We start from the raw sequence: 15,243 nt of genomic DNA on the forward strand, positions 1-15,243 counted from the left end.
GCAGAGGAGACCGTCGGGCTGCCTTGGGATACAGCGCAGGTGGGGGTAGCCGCCTGGTCCAGAGCCGAAGGTGCTTGCATTCTGCAGGTGCAGGGATTGTGAGCTCTCACCGCTCCGGCTCCCGAGAGGCGAGAACCGAGGCGTTGCAGAGTGTGGGACTTGGCCCCTGAAGCAGAGGCCAAATGTATTCCAAACAGCTGACATTGATCGAGCCGGGTGCCCACACCTGGCGCGGGGGCGGGGAAGTAGCAGCTACAGGAACCGCAGGGAGAAAAGGAGCCCCTCGTTTGGGACGCCAGAGGGCTGGTCCGGCTTGGCTCGGTCCGACTGCTTTCCCGTGATTGCTTCCCCAGCTTGTCCATCATCGCAGTGCCCTATTTCTATTGGCTCTACTGTCTGCCACTCGGTTCCGCCGCGCTGACCTCCATTGGGCCCCTCCGGCCGAGGCCCCGCCCCACGAGCAGGACACGGGCAGTAGGGCGCGGAGGAAAGAGAGCCGGGTGCTTGTTCTGGGCTGTGGGGAGGCGGTGGCGGAGAAGGAGGAGGAGAAGGAGGAGGAGCTGGGTCAGCAGGAGGCAGCGGCGGCGTCCGCGCTGGGGTGATGGTGCAGGTGCTTGGGGCCGGTGCGGAGCTACCCGGCTGAGGGGCGCCTGGTCCGGGGTCCGCAGCGCCGCCGCGTCTCTCCCGGCGGCGGGCGGGCGGGAAGATGCTGAGCAGGTTGATGAGCGGCAGCAGCAGGAGCCTGGAGCGCGAGTACAGCTGCACCGTGCGGCTGCTGGACGACAGCGAGTACACCTGCACCATCCAGGTCAGTGCCACGCCGCCCCGCCCGCGGGACCCCCTCGTCCCCCGAGTCTGGCCAACTTGGCCCGCGCCCGCGCGTCGCTCCAGACCCCAGCGCTTTGTCCACCCCTGGCTGCGGCGGACGGCCGCTGTGCAGGGCGCCTCTGCCTGAGCCCCAGTCCGGGGCTGGGCACTCGGAGCTCGGCGCTGCTGAGAGGGAAGTCCTCGCGTCCTGGACCCCCACCTCGTCCCCTGCCCTCTCGCGAGGTGAGGACGCTCTTCCCTGGCTCCTCGAACCCGCCGGTGTGGGGAGCACCTTCCTCGGGCGTCGGGAGGGAGGCTCTTTCCCCGGCCGCCCCGTCGGGGGGCGCAGGCTTTGACTCTCCGGCCCGGCAAGGACGGCTGGCGGCTTTTCTTACATCTCTTTGGCTGGAAGGATAATGGTGTATGTCATAATTTGCTCCCCCCGCCCAGCATTTGTGAGTCAGAGCTCTCAGAAGGTAGAATTGAACGCGTAGCCCATGCAGAGTGGCCTATTGAAGGGAGACCAGCCCTCCGGGCTTTAAAGACTTAGGCCCCCCTCTGCCCTTTCGCTCCCCAAATCTTATTCAGTTGGGCAGTTCTGGGGGGCGTGAGGTAAAGATTTAGCAACAAGTCCCAGCGATTTGAGGGTTGGCGTTGGTGAGAATCGGCGACTTACAAAAAAACGCCAACAATACGATAAGGCTGCACAGCATTTCTTCAGAACCTGGTATTTTTGAAGGGATTTTTACAACCTCTCGCTGTGTGGCACGTCAGGAGTAGTAGTCTTTCCCAGGAATGCAGTCACAGCCCTCTTCCTCCTTTATAAAGTAAGAGATAGAAAACATTAACAATGCTCCGGTGTTCAGTTCACCAGCCAGGAGGATCCTGCGCTCACTGCCGAAAACTGCTTTCTGGAGAAGCAAATTGAGCTGGACCCGGAGGGTCTCACCTGATCCCTTGCCTTTGCAGCAAGAAACCCGAGAGGGCTTCTCACCTCAGATGTGGCAGACAAAAACTGTCGGCCAGGGTCCTACTCTCTTTGTCTCTTTCCCCGCCCCCCTCCCCCATTAATTTTTTTCGCTGACAATGCCCGATAGTGGAAAATAGCGGTAGGTGAGAAAGACGCTGGATAGTATATGAGAGCAGCTGCTCTCTGCTGACTCCGTGCTCAGGTCAGCCTTCTCTCCACTTTCCTTATTCTCCCACCTCCAAAACCAGCTCTGGGCATGAGTGCTGACTGCTGCCAAAGATCTATGAGGGTAGAGAAAGAGAACAGAATCTCTTTTTCAGGCCACTTAAATACAGATTAAGCAGTCATAAAGATGCTAGCCATCAAGTGAAAGGATTTTTGTAGTTGAATATGATATAGAGATGTTGTGTATTATTTCCTTACTGAATGAGTGTCATGCTGCTTTTTGTTTCTATTGTATCTTTATGTGTCATGTACAGTTTTTTGGTGGGGGGCTCGGAGAAAACATGGATTGGGTAGACATCCTTACCATTTGAATACATTGTGCAGAGCTTTTAAAGTCTTTATTCTTTTGTTTTAAAATTTAAAGCATTTACACAATAGCATATCAAGGGTAGTGTGAGATTTAGACTTCATGAGTCCTAAAAATACTTTTGGGGTATATGGTGAAATAAAATTTTTGGGACAGATCATTAACTTTTGCCAAGATATAAAGTACAAATGAAACAATTCATGTCACCTCTCCATTTAGTGATAACCTTGTGGTTTTAAGGTATCACAGCAAGGCAACTAGTTATTTTTCCCAGATAGTGGAAAACCCAGTTGGCTTATTGGTATTATACTTGTGGGTGGTTTTTATTACTGTTGAGAAAAATATTTTTAAGTTGAGCAGGACTTATTGGATTTATGCTTGCTATATGCTACTATGGTTGTATGTATTTTCCTGCTGGTCTTATTTTACATTATTACAATTTAATATGTTATAAAAATTTAGGCCACTTAAAAAAATTAAGCTTGGTGTAATATGACCATACTGTAGTAAGTGTTCACTATCTAGATATGTTAATGATTGTGCATTGTAATTCTTGCATGAAAGTTAAAAAACACAGGAATTCTAAAGTATATGTAATATTGTCATTCTTTGGCACTACTATTGTGAATTGCTTTTGTTTTTACCCATGTGAGGAAATGTGGAAAGTAAGACAATATTTTATGTGAAATTAATATTTTGTGCATACACCTTTTTTTGAGCATTAGAGATTGAGCTTTTCTTAGCAACTTTTCCCTCTTGTATATTTCTATTGTGTGTGTGCCTGTGTGTTGGGGGGGGAGAGAGAGAGAGAGAGAGGGAGAGCGAGCACATATGTGCTTAATTGTCGGACACTGGGCACAGGGTCTTTTAAATCAGTATGTGAGCTACTTACTGGGTTAAAGCACTATTTACAACATTTAGGAATTGCAGTACTGTATATTAAAAAAAACTGGTGATAATTTGACCTCCTTTTCCTAAAAGTGTTGTATGGCATATTTTTCTTTAAATAAGGTATTTATTTTAGAAAAATTTCAGTGCTTCTTGAGATCATCAGAGACCACTTAGGGTATTACAGAATCAGAAATGTATCACTGGGTTAGAGTCATAATAGCTACATTTGGTAAATTTCAGTTGTAGGAAATTCTGTCAAAGTGTTGGTCTAGCCTTTCATATTGCAGCAGTTATACTGATCTGGCATTTAGGATGTGATTATTAAGGTAATGAAAATGTCTTATATCTTCTCAATGAAGGTTGCCACAGTTACCAGACTGTTCTTTTATTCTTTCTGATATGCAAATGTAGTTGTAGACCATGAGAAATGAAAGTATACATAGGAGGGTTGTAGTATAATTGCTCCCCTGTGAAGAACATTGTTAACAGCTCCCTGCCAGTTTTGAAGGTCATTGCCTCATAAATGCAGATCTGGTCCATATTTTTCACACATCTGTTTCATTTAAGCACATATTTATTTACTTATCACATTTACTACCTTACTTTGTTATTTTATTTGGGAGAAAATAGGAAAAATGAAAAGGCTACCTACTATCTTTGAACTCTCCGAATGGAGTCATTTAGGTGCTTAGGCATGTAATATCTAAAGAATAGATTTTTAACTATCTTCCAGGTTATAACAGCTTATAAAATATTAAGAATATATTGCAGAAATGCCAGTAGAAATATGTATTGAAAAATATATATTGCCAAGTCAGAATATTAATCACTTTTTTTTGGTTATTGCTGAAAAGTAAAGCTACCCTAGAAATGAATTTGATTTTACTGGGAACACATTAAAATAACAACTGATTAAGCAGCTAGGTTAGATTAGTTTTTGCAGTTAAATAAGGTACAACCATAAATGAAATGTGTGTGCAGAGGCAGTTCTAAAGTGGAACCAAGATGTGGATTTGATTGTGGCTCAGCCATTTAGTAACTGTGGGACATGGAGTAAGGGAGAGAATATTGAGGGAGAGAACAAATATATTGATCCTTGCACCTGCCAGGCACTTCACCTGTATTATTATCTCATTTACCTCACATCAGTGTTATGGATTGATTTTATACCCAATGTACCAGCTAAAGAAAATGGGATTGTGGATTGGTGGGAGAGCCTGTATTTGTCGAATGGCTAACTATGTACTAGGCTTTGTGCTAGGTGCTTTGCTTATACCTTACATCAGCCGTTGAGAGGTAGGTGGTATTATCCTCATTTTACAGATGAAAGATAGTCCCAGATGAAGGAACTTGCTCAAAGCTAGTAGGTGGCTGTACTGTATTTAAACCCCAGCCCTTTTGTCTCTAAATCCCACCTTCGTTCCCTCTATCCATTCTGACTCCTTAAGTTACTTCTCCTGTCTGTACCTTAATTTCCTCGTCTATAAAATGGAAATTTAATACTTATTTCGCAGTAAAGAGAAAGTTATTTGGTGATATCACTACAAATAATAAGGAACATTTAAATACTCTAATATACTGTACTTACATTGTGCCTTATTCTATTCAGTTCAGAAATAGAATTGAGAAATGTTTTACTTTTTTAGAAAAATAATTGAACTTAAGCTGTAAGTCCCTGTAAAATGATTTCTGATTAATTTCAGTAAAATTGTGAAATCCAAGACTGGCATAACTGAAATCTTTATTAGAACTCTTCTTTAAAATCAAGAGTTCAGGTTTGCTTTCCTTCTATTCTACCAAGTCTTTGGCTTTAGAGAGGCATTTATTGCTTGGACCGTGATTTGTCTTTTCTAAGAACTTCTGCTTCTTGGTAAGTGGAATCCTTGGTTTCATTAATGCAAAAAGGATGTTCTTAGAGAATTAGGATAATTTTATTCACAGAGAAAAACACAAGGCTGTTGTATTTTCATGAATATTGGTTTTTAAAAACTTTATTTTAAAAAGTAATTATGCTGTCTCAGGATCGTTGTTACAATAGCAAGTCAGTTAGAATCTAATTCTTAAAACTAAGTTCCAAAATTAGCCTTCTAGGATCCTAAAAGCACTAGTATTCTGTTTCTTAATTTGTATATTAAAATATTTATTGTATAAAACTAATGCAAATCAGTCTTTTCAGTACAGAAGGTAAATTCTAGATGTGTATTTATGCTTTCATTCTTTTTCTTTTTGAAGAAGTCCTGTTTAAGAAGTGTCAGTGACATCCAAGAGAAACCTAGACGCAATCACTACAGCAGATTTTACTCAAGGGTATTTGTATGAATTTGCATTCTGTTAAATGCTTGGAATGAATATGCTAGATGAGGCAATTCAACATAGTGTACAGAGCATGTGATTTTGAGTCCTCTGTTTATACATTGTCCAGAGACTCATGTATCATGTCTGTGATATTAATATCACATTTAAAAAAGGAAATGTTTGCCAAAGTAAAATCAGACAACCTGAAGGCAAAAAACAGTCATTTTTCATATGCTTGTAGTGTTTTATGTATAATTCTTAAAATGTGTAATCCAAAATAAGTAGCAAGGCATTAGCTTTAGAGGCAATTTACCAATGATATAATAATTACTATATTAAAATATTTTGGATTATTTTAGGAACTTTATTTTCTGATAGATTATACTTTAGAATTTATAAAAGAGAGAGTAAGAGGAAGCTATAAATCTTAAACCCTAAGAATTACAGCACCTAGTTCAGTGCCTTACATAGTTCAGTAAATATTTTTTCTGATTTGTTTGTGCTACATGATTGCTGTGTTAACTACAACACTTTAAAATTTCTTCTGCCTGAAAACAATAAACATTTTGTAACAATTGTATAACCCTTTTTATAGTTTCATCCCATCCCATTTTAAACCATTTTGCTGTGTAGCCCCTCTCTCTGGTGAGAAGTACAGTATGTAAATGTGGTATTTTATGAAGCCTGCTAACTTTTTGCAGTTATCCTTTGTTGAATTAGTGGAGCTTCAGCCCACAGCTCCTATGATTTTTTTCGTTTGTCTGGTAGGATTTCAAGCCTTTCAGGTGCCCTCACTTCCACCATCTCTGCAGGTTTAGAAGGCTTACAGCAAATGAATCATGTGTAGTACAGTGCTTCATGGAGCGTTAGAGGTCTGGCAGAATTAGGGTATTGAGCATACAGTTCACCACAGCCACAGAACCCTCCTGCACTCCTTTCCTCCAAGTCAGTACTACATAAAGCAGCCTACTCACAGCCTCATTTTCTAACCTGTTGTCTGGACAGGAAGGGAACCATGCTTCCCAATCTGCTTCTAATTATGTCTATTTTATTTTATTATTTTTAAAAATAAATTTATTTATTTGTTTTTATTTTTGGCTGTGTCGGGTCTTCATTGCTGTGCTTGGGCTTTCTCTAGCTGCGGAGAGCAGGGGCTACTCTTCGTTGTGGTGCACAGGCTTCTTATTGTGGTGGCTTCTCTTGTTGTGGCTCACGGGCTCTAGGTGCACGGGCTTCAGTAGTTGTGGCTTGCGGGCTCTAGAGTGCAGGCTCAGTAATTGTGGCTCACGGGCTCTAGGCACGGGGGCTTCAGTAGTTGTGGCACACGGGCTCAGTAGTTGTGGCTCGCGGGCTCTAGAGCACAGGCTCAGTAGTTGTGGCACACGGGCTTAGTTGCTCCACAGCATGTGGGATCTTCCCGGGCCAAGGATTGAACCCGTGTCCCCTGCATTGGTAGGTGGATTCTTTCTTTCTTTTTTTTTTAACATCTTTATTGGAGTATAATTGCTTTACAATGGTGTGTTAGTTTCTGCTGTATAACAAAGTGAATCAGCTATACATATACATATATCCCCATATCCCCTCCCTCTTGCGTCTCTCTCCCACCCTACCTATCCCACCCCTCTAGTGGTCACAAATCATGGCAGGTGGATTCTTAGCCACTGTGCCACCAGGGAAGCCATATGTCTATTTTAAGTTGAATTCATCTTCTCTCTGATAGCCTCATCTGTAACCTTCTGTTGGACTCTGCAGATCCTGTTTCTTGGAGCAGCCTCCTGTGGGTCACTGTTCCTCAGCTGTGCCTAGCCAGAGCTTGTACAAGAGATGTGAATATCATGGAGGATTGGCAACAAGCTTATAGCTTCTGTATCTCACCTACATGGTGCTCAGGGAGGAGGGTGCTGCTCTCCAGGAGGCCCAGTGGCAGTTGTTGCCCCTCTGTTTTATGGCCTTGATCCTTGGGGCTCAAGCCAACCACCTGAATGGTTTTCTTATGCAGCTGAGAAATTTGGAGAGTACTGAAGCATCTTCATCCTATGCTGTACAGTGAGTGGTATTTCCCCTAAGACAGCAAAACACCTTGTCATACGTCCATCCTAGCCATTGAAGCAGGCCTTCTGTTCCTTTAAGACCCTAGGCCCTGGTGGCCAATATAACTTTTGAAGCTTTTACAAACATTTTACATATAGTAGAGCCAAAGAGAGACTAGGGAGAGCAGTTTCTCTGGGAGGATAATCCCCAGATTTAAATTACGGACCTCTTGCCTCCCAAGGCCATCACGTGACGCTCATTACTGTTGTCAATATTTTGAACAAGATAGGCCCCTGTATTGGTCTTTCACCAATTATAATTACTGTACTGTTTCTAAGGATGGTGTTTTACTCTGTGGTCTTTCCAGCTTAATTGCATCATATCCTAGATTTGGAAGGTAGGAACTTGTGAGGAATCTTAGGTTCAAATTCTCTAGGCTTTCGCTTGCTACTGTCAGAGTAAACATCAACTTGTGTGAATCAAGTCCTCTAAGGAGATCCTTCCGTGCCATGCTCATACAGGCAAAATAATTGGGCCACATGCTTGGCAACCACTGAGTTTGTGTACAATAGCTCCATTCACTTGTCTACAGAAAACACCCCTTTGACAGTGATTATAGCTTTCATCCCCCTCCCCTACTTCTGACTCCCTGCATTACCATGACCTCATCTGTTGGTCTGTATTTAGAGGCACTCTGGACCACTCCAGAAATGCTTTGGGACTTGTTCTTGTATGTTAAAGATCATTTCAAGTTAGGCAACCACTGCCCACCAGGGGAAGCCATTCAGGATCAGGACCAAACCTAGCTATTCTTATGCCTTATTTGAGCCATCTTACTGTGTCACAACTCAGGGGTTTTCTTCCTTTTGTAGAAATTGTGAACCTTGTTAAAAGCTAGGAGAATAGAGTGGGTGGGTTAAACCTTCTCCGTGGTTTAAAAGTGTGGTTCCTGGATGAGCAGCATTAGTTTCACCTGGGTACTCATTAGAAATGCAGATTCTTGTCCCCACTGCAGACCTAGCAAATCGGAAAGTTGGGGCCTGGAACTCATCAGTTTAAGTCTTTCAGCTGAGTCTTACGCTTGCTGAGGTTTGAGAATAGCTACTACATGGTCACACAGATATTTAGTAGATAACATTGATGAGTATTGTTGATTGACTGGATATAAAAAATGAGGGAGAAGGAGAAGCCAAGAGTGAATCTCATATTTCTAACTTTTGATTTATTTCTGAATGGCCTTAACTGATTCTATACCCTTAAAAGGTAAAAAGTTATTTGCAGATATGCATATCTGTCTTCAAGTGGGCAGGATTCTAAAGATGGTTCATAATTCCAATTTGATGCTCTTATATTTATTGGTTAGTTTTATTTTTTGTCTTTCCTGACCTACAAACAATATGATTATTTCATATTTGTATACGTTTTTCAAAGAAATCTTCACAACTTAAAGCACAGGGGAATAGGAGGAGTAAAGCTCCCTGTCGTCCAAGAACTTACAACCTAGAGAGGGATTATAAACATGTAAATAGCAAACTATAAAACATCACAGAATTCAGGGCTAGGACAAGGTGATATGCTGTGGCAGTGCACATGTGGGGGACTTGAAATTAAATATTTCTCAAAGGAGGTGAGATTTGAACTAGGTCATGAAAGATTGCCAAAAGCAGAAAATGGGCTGTGCGGATGGGTAAAGGGCATTCCAGGCTAAGGTAACAGCGGGTTACTTCTAGGTAGAAAAGCTAAAAATGTAAAGCCAAGTATACTTAGTCTTTCCTTTACTATGTTGATTTGACTTACTCTGGTACAGTTGAGTCAAACGACAGAAATCTCCTTGCCTAGGAAAAATTACTGTCAGCAAATTTCAATCATTCTTGACGTGCTCAGAGGAATCAGTCTAAACTAAAAATAAATGCATAAAGCTGGCAATGAATTAAATCTAATTCCAAAACTGTGTAACACAAATTAAGATTCTTCACAAAGCAATGGCATCATATAAAGAAAAAGTAGATTGGGATATCAATCTTAATTCTGTGACTGCAGCAACTAAGTATGAATTTTATTTTCAAGGGACGTCATGTCTGGCATCAGTTTAGTTATCTGACAAAAAAAGAGGGTATGAAATTCCAACATTCAGCTGTTGTTTGAAAATCCTTTGACTGATACAGTGTAGCCTAGATTGTGCATTAACAGTTAGGAAATGTAACCCATGGAGCCCTAAAAGGCACTTTTCAGCATCTCTATTCCCAAACCTAAGTGGCCACCCAAAATAGCTTTTCTGGAGGAGAGAGGAGTGCTTCCCTGGATTCTCCTGTGAGCCACTGCCTGCTGGCTCCAAAGTTCCCAGCCCTACACAGGGTGCACTTTTAGCACTCAACACAGTGCCAGGCTGGAGCTTTGGGGATGGGAACCTCCAAGAAAGCACTGTTTGGCATTTGGGCAATCAATGTTCGGCAGAATGCCAATGCTAATAGGTTATTTTGCTCTGGAAGAGGAGAATAAGGAAGGATAGTCTAAAGACTGATGAATAGGGGAATGACTGACAATACAAGCACTCCATTTTGTTGGCGAGTTTAAGGAGGCTTGCTGTGAAATGGTATTATGGGAGCCAGTTAAATTAGAAAAAGGCCCACAGGCCCAAGGCCTGAAAGAAATAGTGGTACCTCAAAACAGCATGCCCTAGGGCACACTGAAATGTCTGGCCACTTTCATTGAATTTGTGGTAGGAAAGAGCCAAATCATTAGGAATCTTCTCAGTCTGGTACTCCATCCAGGCACTGCATAATCAGGCAAATTATCCTTTGCCTCTAGGCAGGTGCACAGCCTTATTTCTCTATAGCTTGATTTAACTCAAGGGCCTCTAGCCTGGATCCTAGCCTAATTCTGAGGACACCTAAGTGGAAGAGTTGGCTTCAGGAGTCCCAGAGGATTCCAGATACTCTAGTGAGGAGGTGCTACTAAGATTCTTGTTTTGTCAAACATGAGCCAAGCAGGTAAGAACATTGATCACAACACAAGGAAGCAGAATTAATCAATTCACCTAAGGATCTCAAGTACTTCTAGGGGATAATTGAGGCTGGAGAAGGCATCCAGCCTGCCCTCTTTCAGATTTTTGCCTCTAGAAAAATCTAAAAGCCCCTGGAGTTATTACGGAATTGGAGGTTTGTAGGTCCGGAGGACCTATGGACTGGCAATGATGCGTGGGATGTTATAAGACATGTTGAACCTACAATTTCACAGTATGCACTCATCTGTACAACAGAATATCCCATCAGCTCTTTGGGAGGCCACTCAGGAAATTTGGCTGTTGAGAGATAAAAATCTGATCAAAACAGAAGGTAGTTCCAGTACTACAGTGCAGCTTCTTCAATCTATGTCCAGTTTCAGGTTCTGGTACATGTGAAGTAGGTTAAAAACAAAAGTGAATGAGAGTTTGCTTGGTATAGCTGTAGGACATAAGTTACTGAGCTAACTATTGTAATGTCAGATTTTATAAGCAGAATAGCTAATCAACACTTTCTTTGCTTATTTTTAAATACACCTTGGATAATTTAGACAAGCTTGTTTAAATGAATACCCATAGTACAGAAAGCACATCTAGGAATTGTCTTCTAATAATTTTTATGGTAAAGGAGAACACATATTACCTGTATTCCAATTTTTGATTTTGGGTATACTAGACAGTCTGATTATTCTAAGGAGACAGATAGAATGCTATTATATTGTCTTGCTGCAAATTAGATCTTTTAGTGTGCCATTATAAAATATTATGGACTATTCCTACTAATAATGTATCTCATATAAGATACCTTTAGCTTCTGGTCAAAAGAAAATGACAAAAGAAGTAGAAAAACTTTACTTTCTCTTCTTGGTTTCCACAATTTTATTTCCTACCATCTTTTCTGACATGATACCTCTTCTGTCCATCTCTTATTATGTCCTCTGTTTTATGCTGATTTATACTTTGGGCCATTGATTTAATACAGTCTCTTATCACCACTTCTAACTGACATCACTGCCAAGTTATACCTTTGCTTATGGTCAAATTCTTTGTGTGGTGGCCACACCTTCTGTTGGTGGGGGGAGGTGTTAAAAAAAAGATACAATCATAGTGTATGTATATATACACTGAGGCATAATGTGATCCATATCCTTTAATTTCATTATTTAACACAAAAGTGTTGTATATTTTAGTTAATTGGAATTTGAGGCAATACAAACAAATGAAAGTCTGTATTGTATAAAATGGTATCTTGAGGCTGGGCTGAGTATTATATGTTTAGAGTTTTCTATTAACGTTTTTGCAGTTTTTTATACTTAATGGATTAATAGACCTAATGAGACTCTATGTCTACTGTGACTTCAGGTCTGGTTCTTAGGGACTGGATGGACATGGTAGGGCTGCCCATGACCAGGAAAGTCTTTACTCTGGACAGCTAAAGTCAGTGAAACTGGATGGAGAGTTAAAATAGTTGACTAAAGGAAGAAACAAAAGATTAAAACCAGAGAAACAGTCGGGATAGAACAAGATGAGCCTTAAGCAGAAATACCTGGTCAGAATTTGGAGGGAGAATCTGGAGAAGAAAGTTGGGGATAATGAAAGAATATTGAAGAGCTGTGGGTTGGCCAAAAAGTTCGTTCGGGTTTTTTCTGTAACATCTTATGGAAAAACCCAAACGAACTTTTTGGCCAACCCGATATTATTTGTTGTTGCAGCTGAATGTGATAGAAGAGGCTTAATGGTTTAAAGGAGGCCTCTGGGCTTGGCCCCCATGTGGGGGTGATGTTTAAAATATTCAACAATCAATGAGTCATGGTGAATACCTACCTCACTGACCGAGACTCTGCCAGAGAGCACTGAAGTTGGGTCTAGCGCCCTCTGCTGCACCAGACACTAAATATTTAGTGCTGAATCATGGGAGGTGGGGTTGGGGTTGGTCCCAGGGAAGAAGGGAGAAGCCTCTCAGGGCAGAGGCTATTTGCCAACTGATAGAGAGAGATTTCAACATTTTAATGACCGGCATGGTCTTATCGATAGCACACCAAGCTGAATTCACTCCTCACTCCCTCAGGCTTCTTCTGTTAGATGGGATGAGATGGGAACTTCCAAGAGGCCACAAGAGCTCAGGTGTTTCTGAGGTAAGATAGGGATCTGGATGAGTTCAGTATTCCTCTTTGGACTCTAGCCTCAGTGATGGCAGGAATCAGAGCTCCTACATTGCCTTCCCTGGCTCTCCATTTGTGCTTGCCAGATATGGGGTCCTAAAGGTCTAAGTTTTACCCTCCTGCGGAGTGGTGAACCAATTCCGACCTCTCTCATGCTTCCAAAATGCAACTCTGATCATTTTCTTTTTAAAATCCTTCAAGCTTTTCCCATTGCCTACTGGCTTACAGCCTTTCAGCTTGGCATAGGAGGTCTTCCATCATCTCTGCTGCCTCCCTTCCAGCCTTGTCTCCTATCATCCTCCGTATGCATTTTCTCCTGCTGCATGAATCATCAGCCTCTCATTACCTCCTTATTCCAGGGTAGACTCACTCCCCAGTGTTGCTGGGCAGTGCCTTGGGGGACCTTACTGTAGCACTTACCACATTGAAATGTAAATGTTCACTCACATGTCTTCCTCTCACTAGACTGTGAACTGTTGGAAGGGCACAGATTATATCTTTGTACAGTTAGTAGGTAAGGTCTCATGTTGGGGCCCAGCAAATGTTGATAATAGATGTGCATGAATGAAAATGGTATCTCTGATAAAGGGGATTATTAATAATGCAAATGTAAGGTTACCTCTGACTTGAACTAAATAGATTTTTAAAAATGAACAGGGATTTCCCTGGTGGTGCAGTGGTTAAGAATCCTGCCAACGCAGGGGACGCGGGGGTGAGCCCTGGTCCAGGAAGATCCCACCTGTGGCAGAGAGAAACTGAGCTCGTGCGCTGCAACTACTTAGCCTGTGCTCTGGAGCCCGCGAGCCACAACTGCTGAGCCCGCGTGCTGTAACTGCTGAAACCTGCGGGCCTAGAGCCTGTGCTTCTCAACAAGAGAAGCCACCACAATGAGAAGCCCGTGCACCACAAAGAAGAGTAGCCCCCACTCGCCGTAACTAGAGAAAGCCCGCACGCAGCAATGAAGACCCAATGCAGCCAAAAATAAAATAAACAAATAAATTTATTAAAAAAAAAAAAGAACATATCAGATTTTCTGGTCTTTAGAGATACGTTATGGTGACTTCAAAAGGTGGTGATTTAGTGGTGATGGTTGCACAACTCTAGGAATATACTAAAAGCCTCTGAATTGTACACTTTAAAATGGTAATCTTATGTTGTGAATTTTATCTCAATTCACACGTCAATTTCTTGGTTTTGACAATGTACTGTAGTTATATAAGTCACCACTGGGGGAAGCTGGGCAAAGGACACATGCGACATCTTTAAACTATCTTTACAATTTTTCTCTTATTATAATAAGAAGTTTTAAAGAGTGATTAAATTAGTTTTCCTGAGCAAATATGTTTATTATTTAGTTAGGATTTATGGTTTAGAATGACTATAGAAAGTTTTCTTACTTGATTAGGATCCAGTTACTCTACAAAATTATGTAGGATTATTTATAAGTAGATAGATACATTTTGACATATGATACTTGAAAATACAGTAAGTTCAATTATATTCTAATAAGATAAATTAAGGGTTTAGAAATATCTCAGTAGTCTTTTTTGCCTCCTTTTTTTCTGTGATTTTCTGTTCCTCTCCTTATAATGTTTCCCTGAGATAATTAATTACAATTAAAATGAATGTACTGACAAATTATGCATATCATAACACGGTGCCATTCGTATGTGTTAGAGAGTTATGTAATGACCGTGTTATGTATCTTAATTGTAATATGTGTTAATTGATCCATTTAAAAATTTATTGAGTACTTAACTGTGTTTCTGGGCTCTGTGATAAGCACTTTATATGCATTCTTTCATTTAATCCTACCTCTTTAATAGAAAATATCATTGCCCCTAGTTACAGATGAGTACAATAAGGCTTCAAGATGTTAAATAGCTCCCCCAATGTTACACAGCTAGTCAGTGTGGGAGCTGGGATTTGAACATAGGTCTCTGACCTCAGAGTTGTTCTTACACACTGCTCTGTGATGAAGCAGGCAGTATAGTCCAATGGGGAAAACACTGATGTTGGGGAGTCAGGGGACCTGTGTTAAATGCCTGACTCTGACTGGTTAACTTTGAGGCCTTGAGCAGGTAACTTAAGCTTTAAGATGCAACTTAGCCTCTCATCTGCATAATGAGGAGGCTCAAATAGAAGACCCCTCAAGTCCCTTTTTTTTTTTTTTTAAATCAGAACTTTGTATTATTATTATTTTTTTAAATTTTATTTATTTATTTATTTATTTTTGGCTGTGTTGGGTCTTCGTTTTCTGTGCGAGGGCTTTCTCCAGTTGCGGCAAGTGGGGGCCACTCTTCATCACGGTGCGCGGGCCTCTCACTATCGCGGCCTCTCTTGTTGCGGAGCGCAGGCTCCAGACGCGCAGGCTCAGTAGTTGTGGCTCACGGGCCGAGTTGCTCCGCGGCATGTGGGATCTTCCCAGACCAGGGCTTGAACCCGTGTCCCCTGCATTAGCAGGCAGATTCTTAACCACTGTGCCACCAGGGAAGCCCTCAAGTCTCTTTTAGCACAGACATTTGTCCATGGCTCAGTAGTGTTTTTCTTTGTG

General features: G+C 41.9%; 1 protein-coding gene across 3 annotated transcripts in view; it reads left to right on the forward strand.

Annotated features, from left to right (window-relative positions):
* The first annotated feature begins 610 nt into the window (after positions 1 to 610).
* FRMD5 (FERM domain containing 5) overlaps positions 611 to 15,243 on the forward strand; it is a 344,139-nt gene continuing 329,506 nt past the window's right edge. For all 3 annotated transcript variants that reach the window (XM_007195981.2, XM_007195982.2, XM_007195980.2), the window contains exon 1: positions 611 to 808. In XM_007195981.2, coding sequence (XP_007196043.1) covers positions 707 to 808 — 102 coding nt within the window. In that variant the 5' untranslated portion in view covers positions 611 to 706. The remainder of the gene's footprint in view (positions 809 to 15,243) is intronic.

Source organism: Balaenoptera acutorostrata, chromosome 3 (assembly GCF_949987535.1).
Source record: "Balaenoptera acutorostrata chromosome 3, mBalAcu1.1, whole genome shotgun sequence".
NCBI lineage: Eukaryota > Metazoa > Chordata > Mammalia > Artiodactyla > Balaenopteridae > Balaenoptera > Balaenoptera acutorostrata.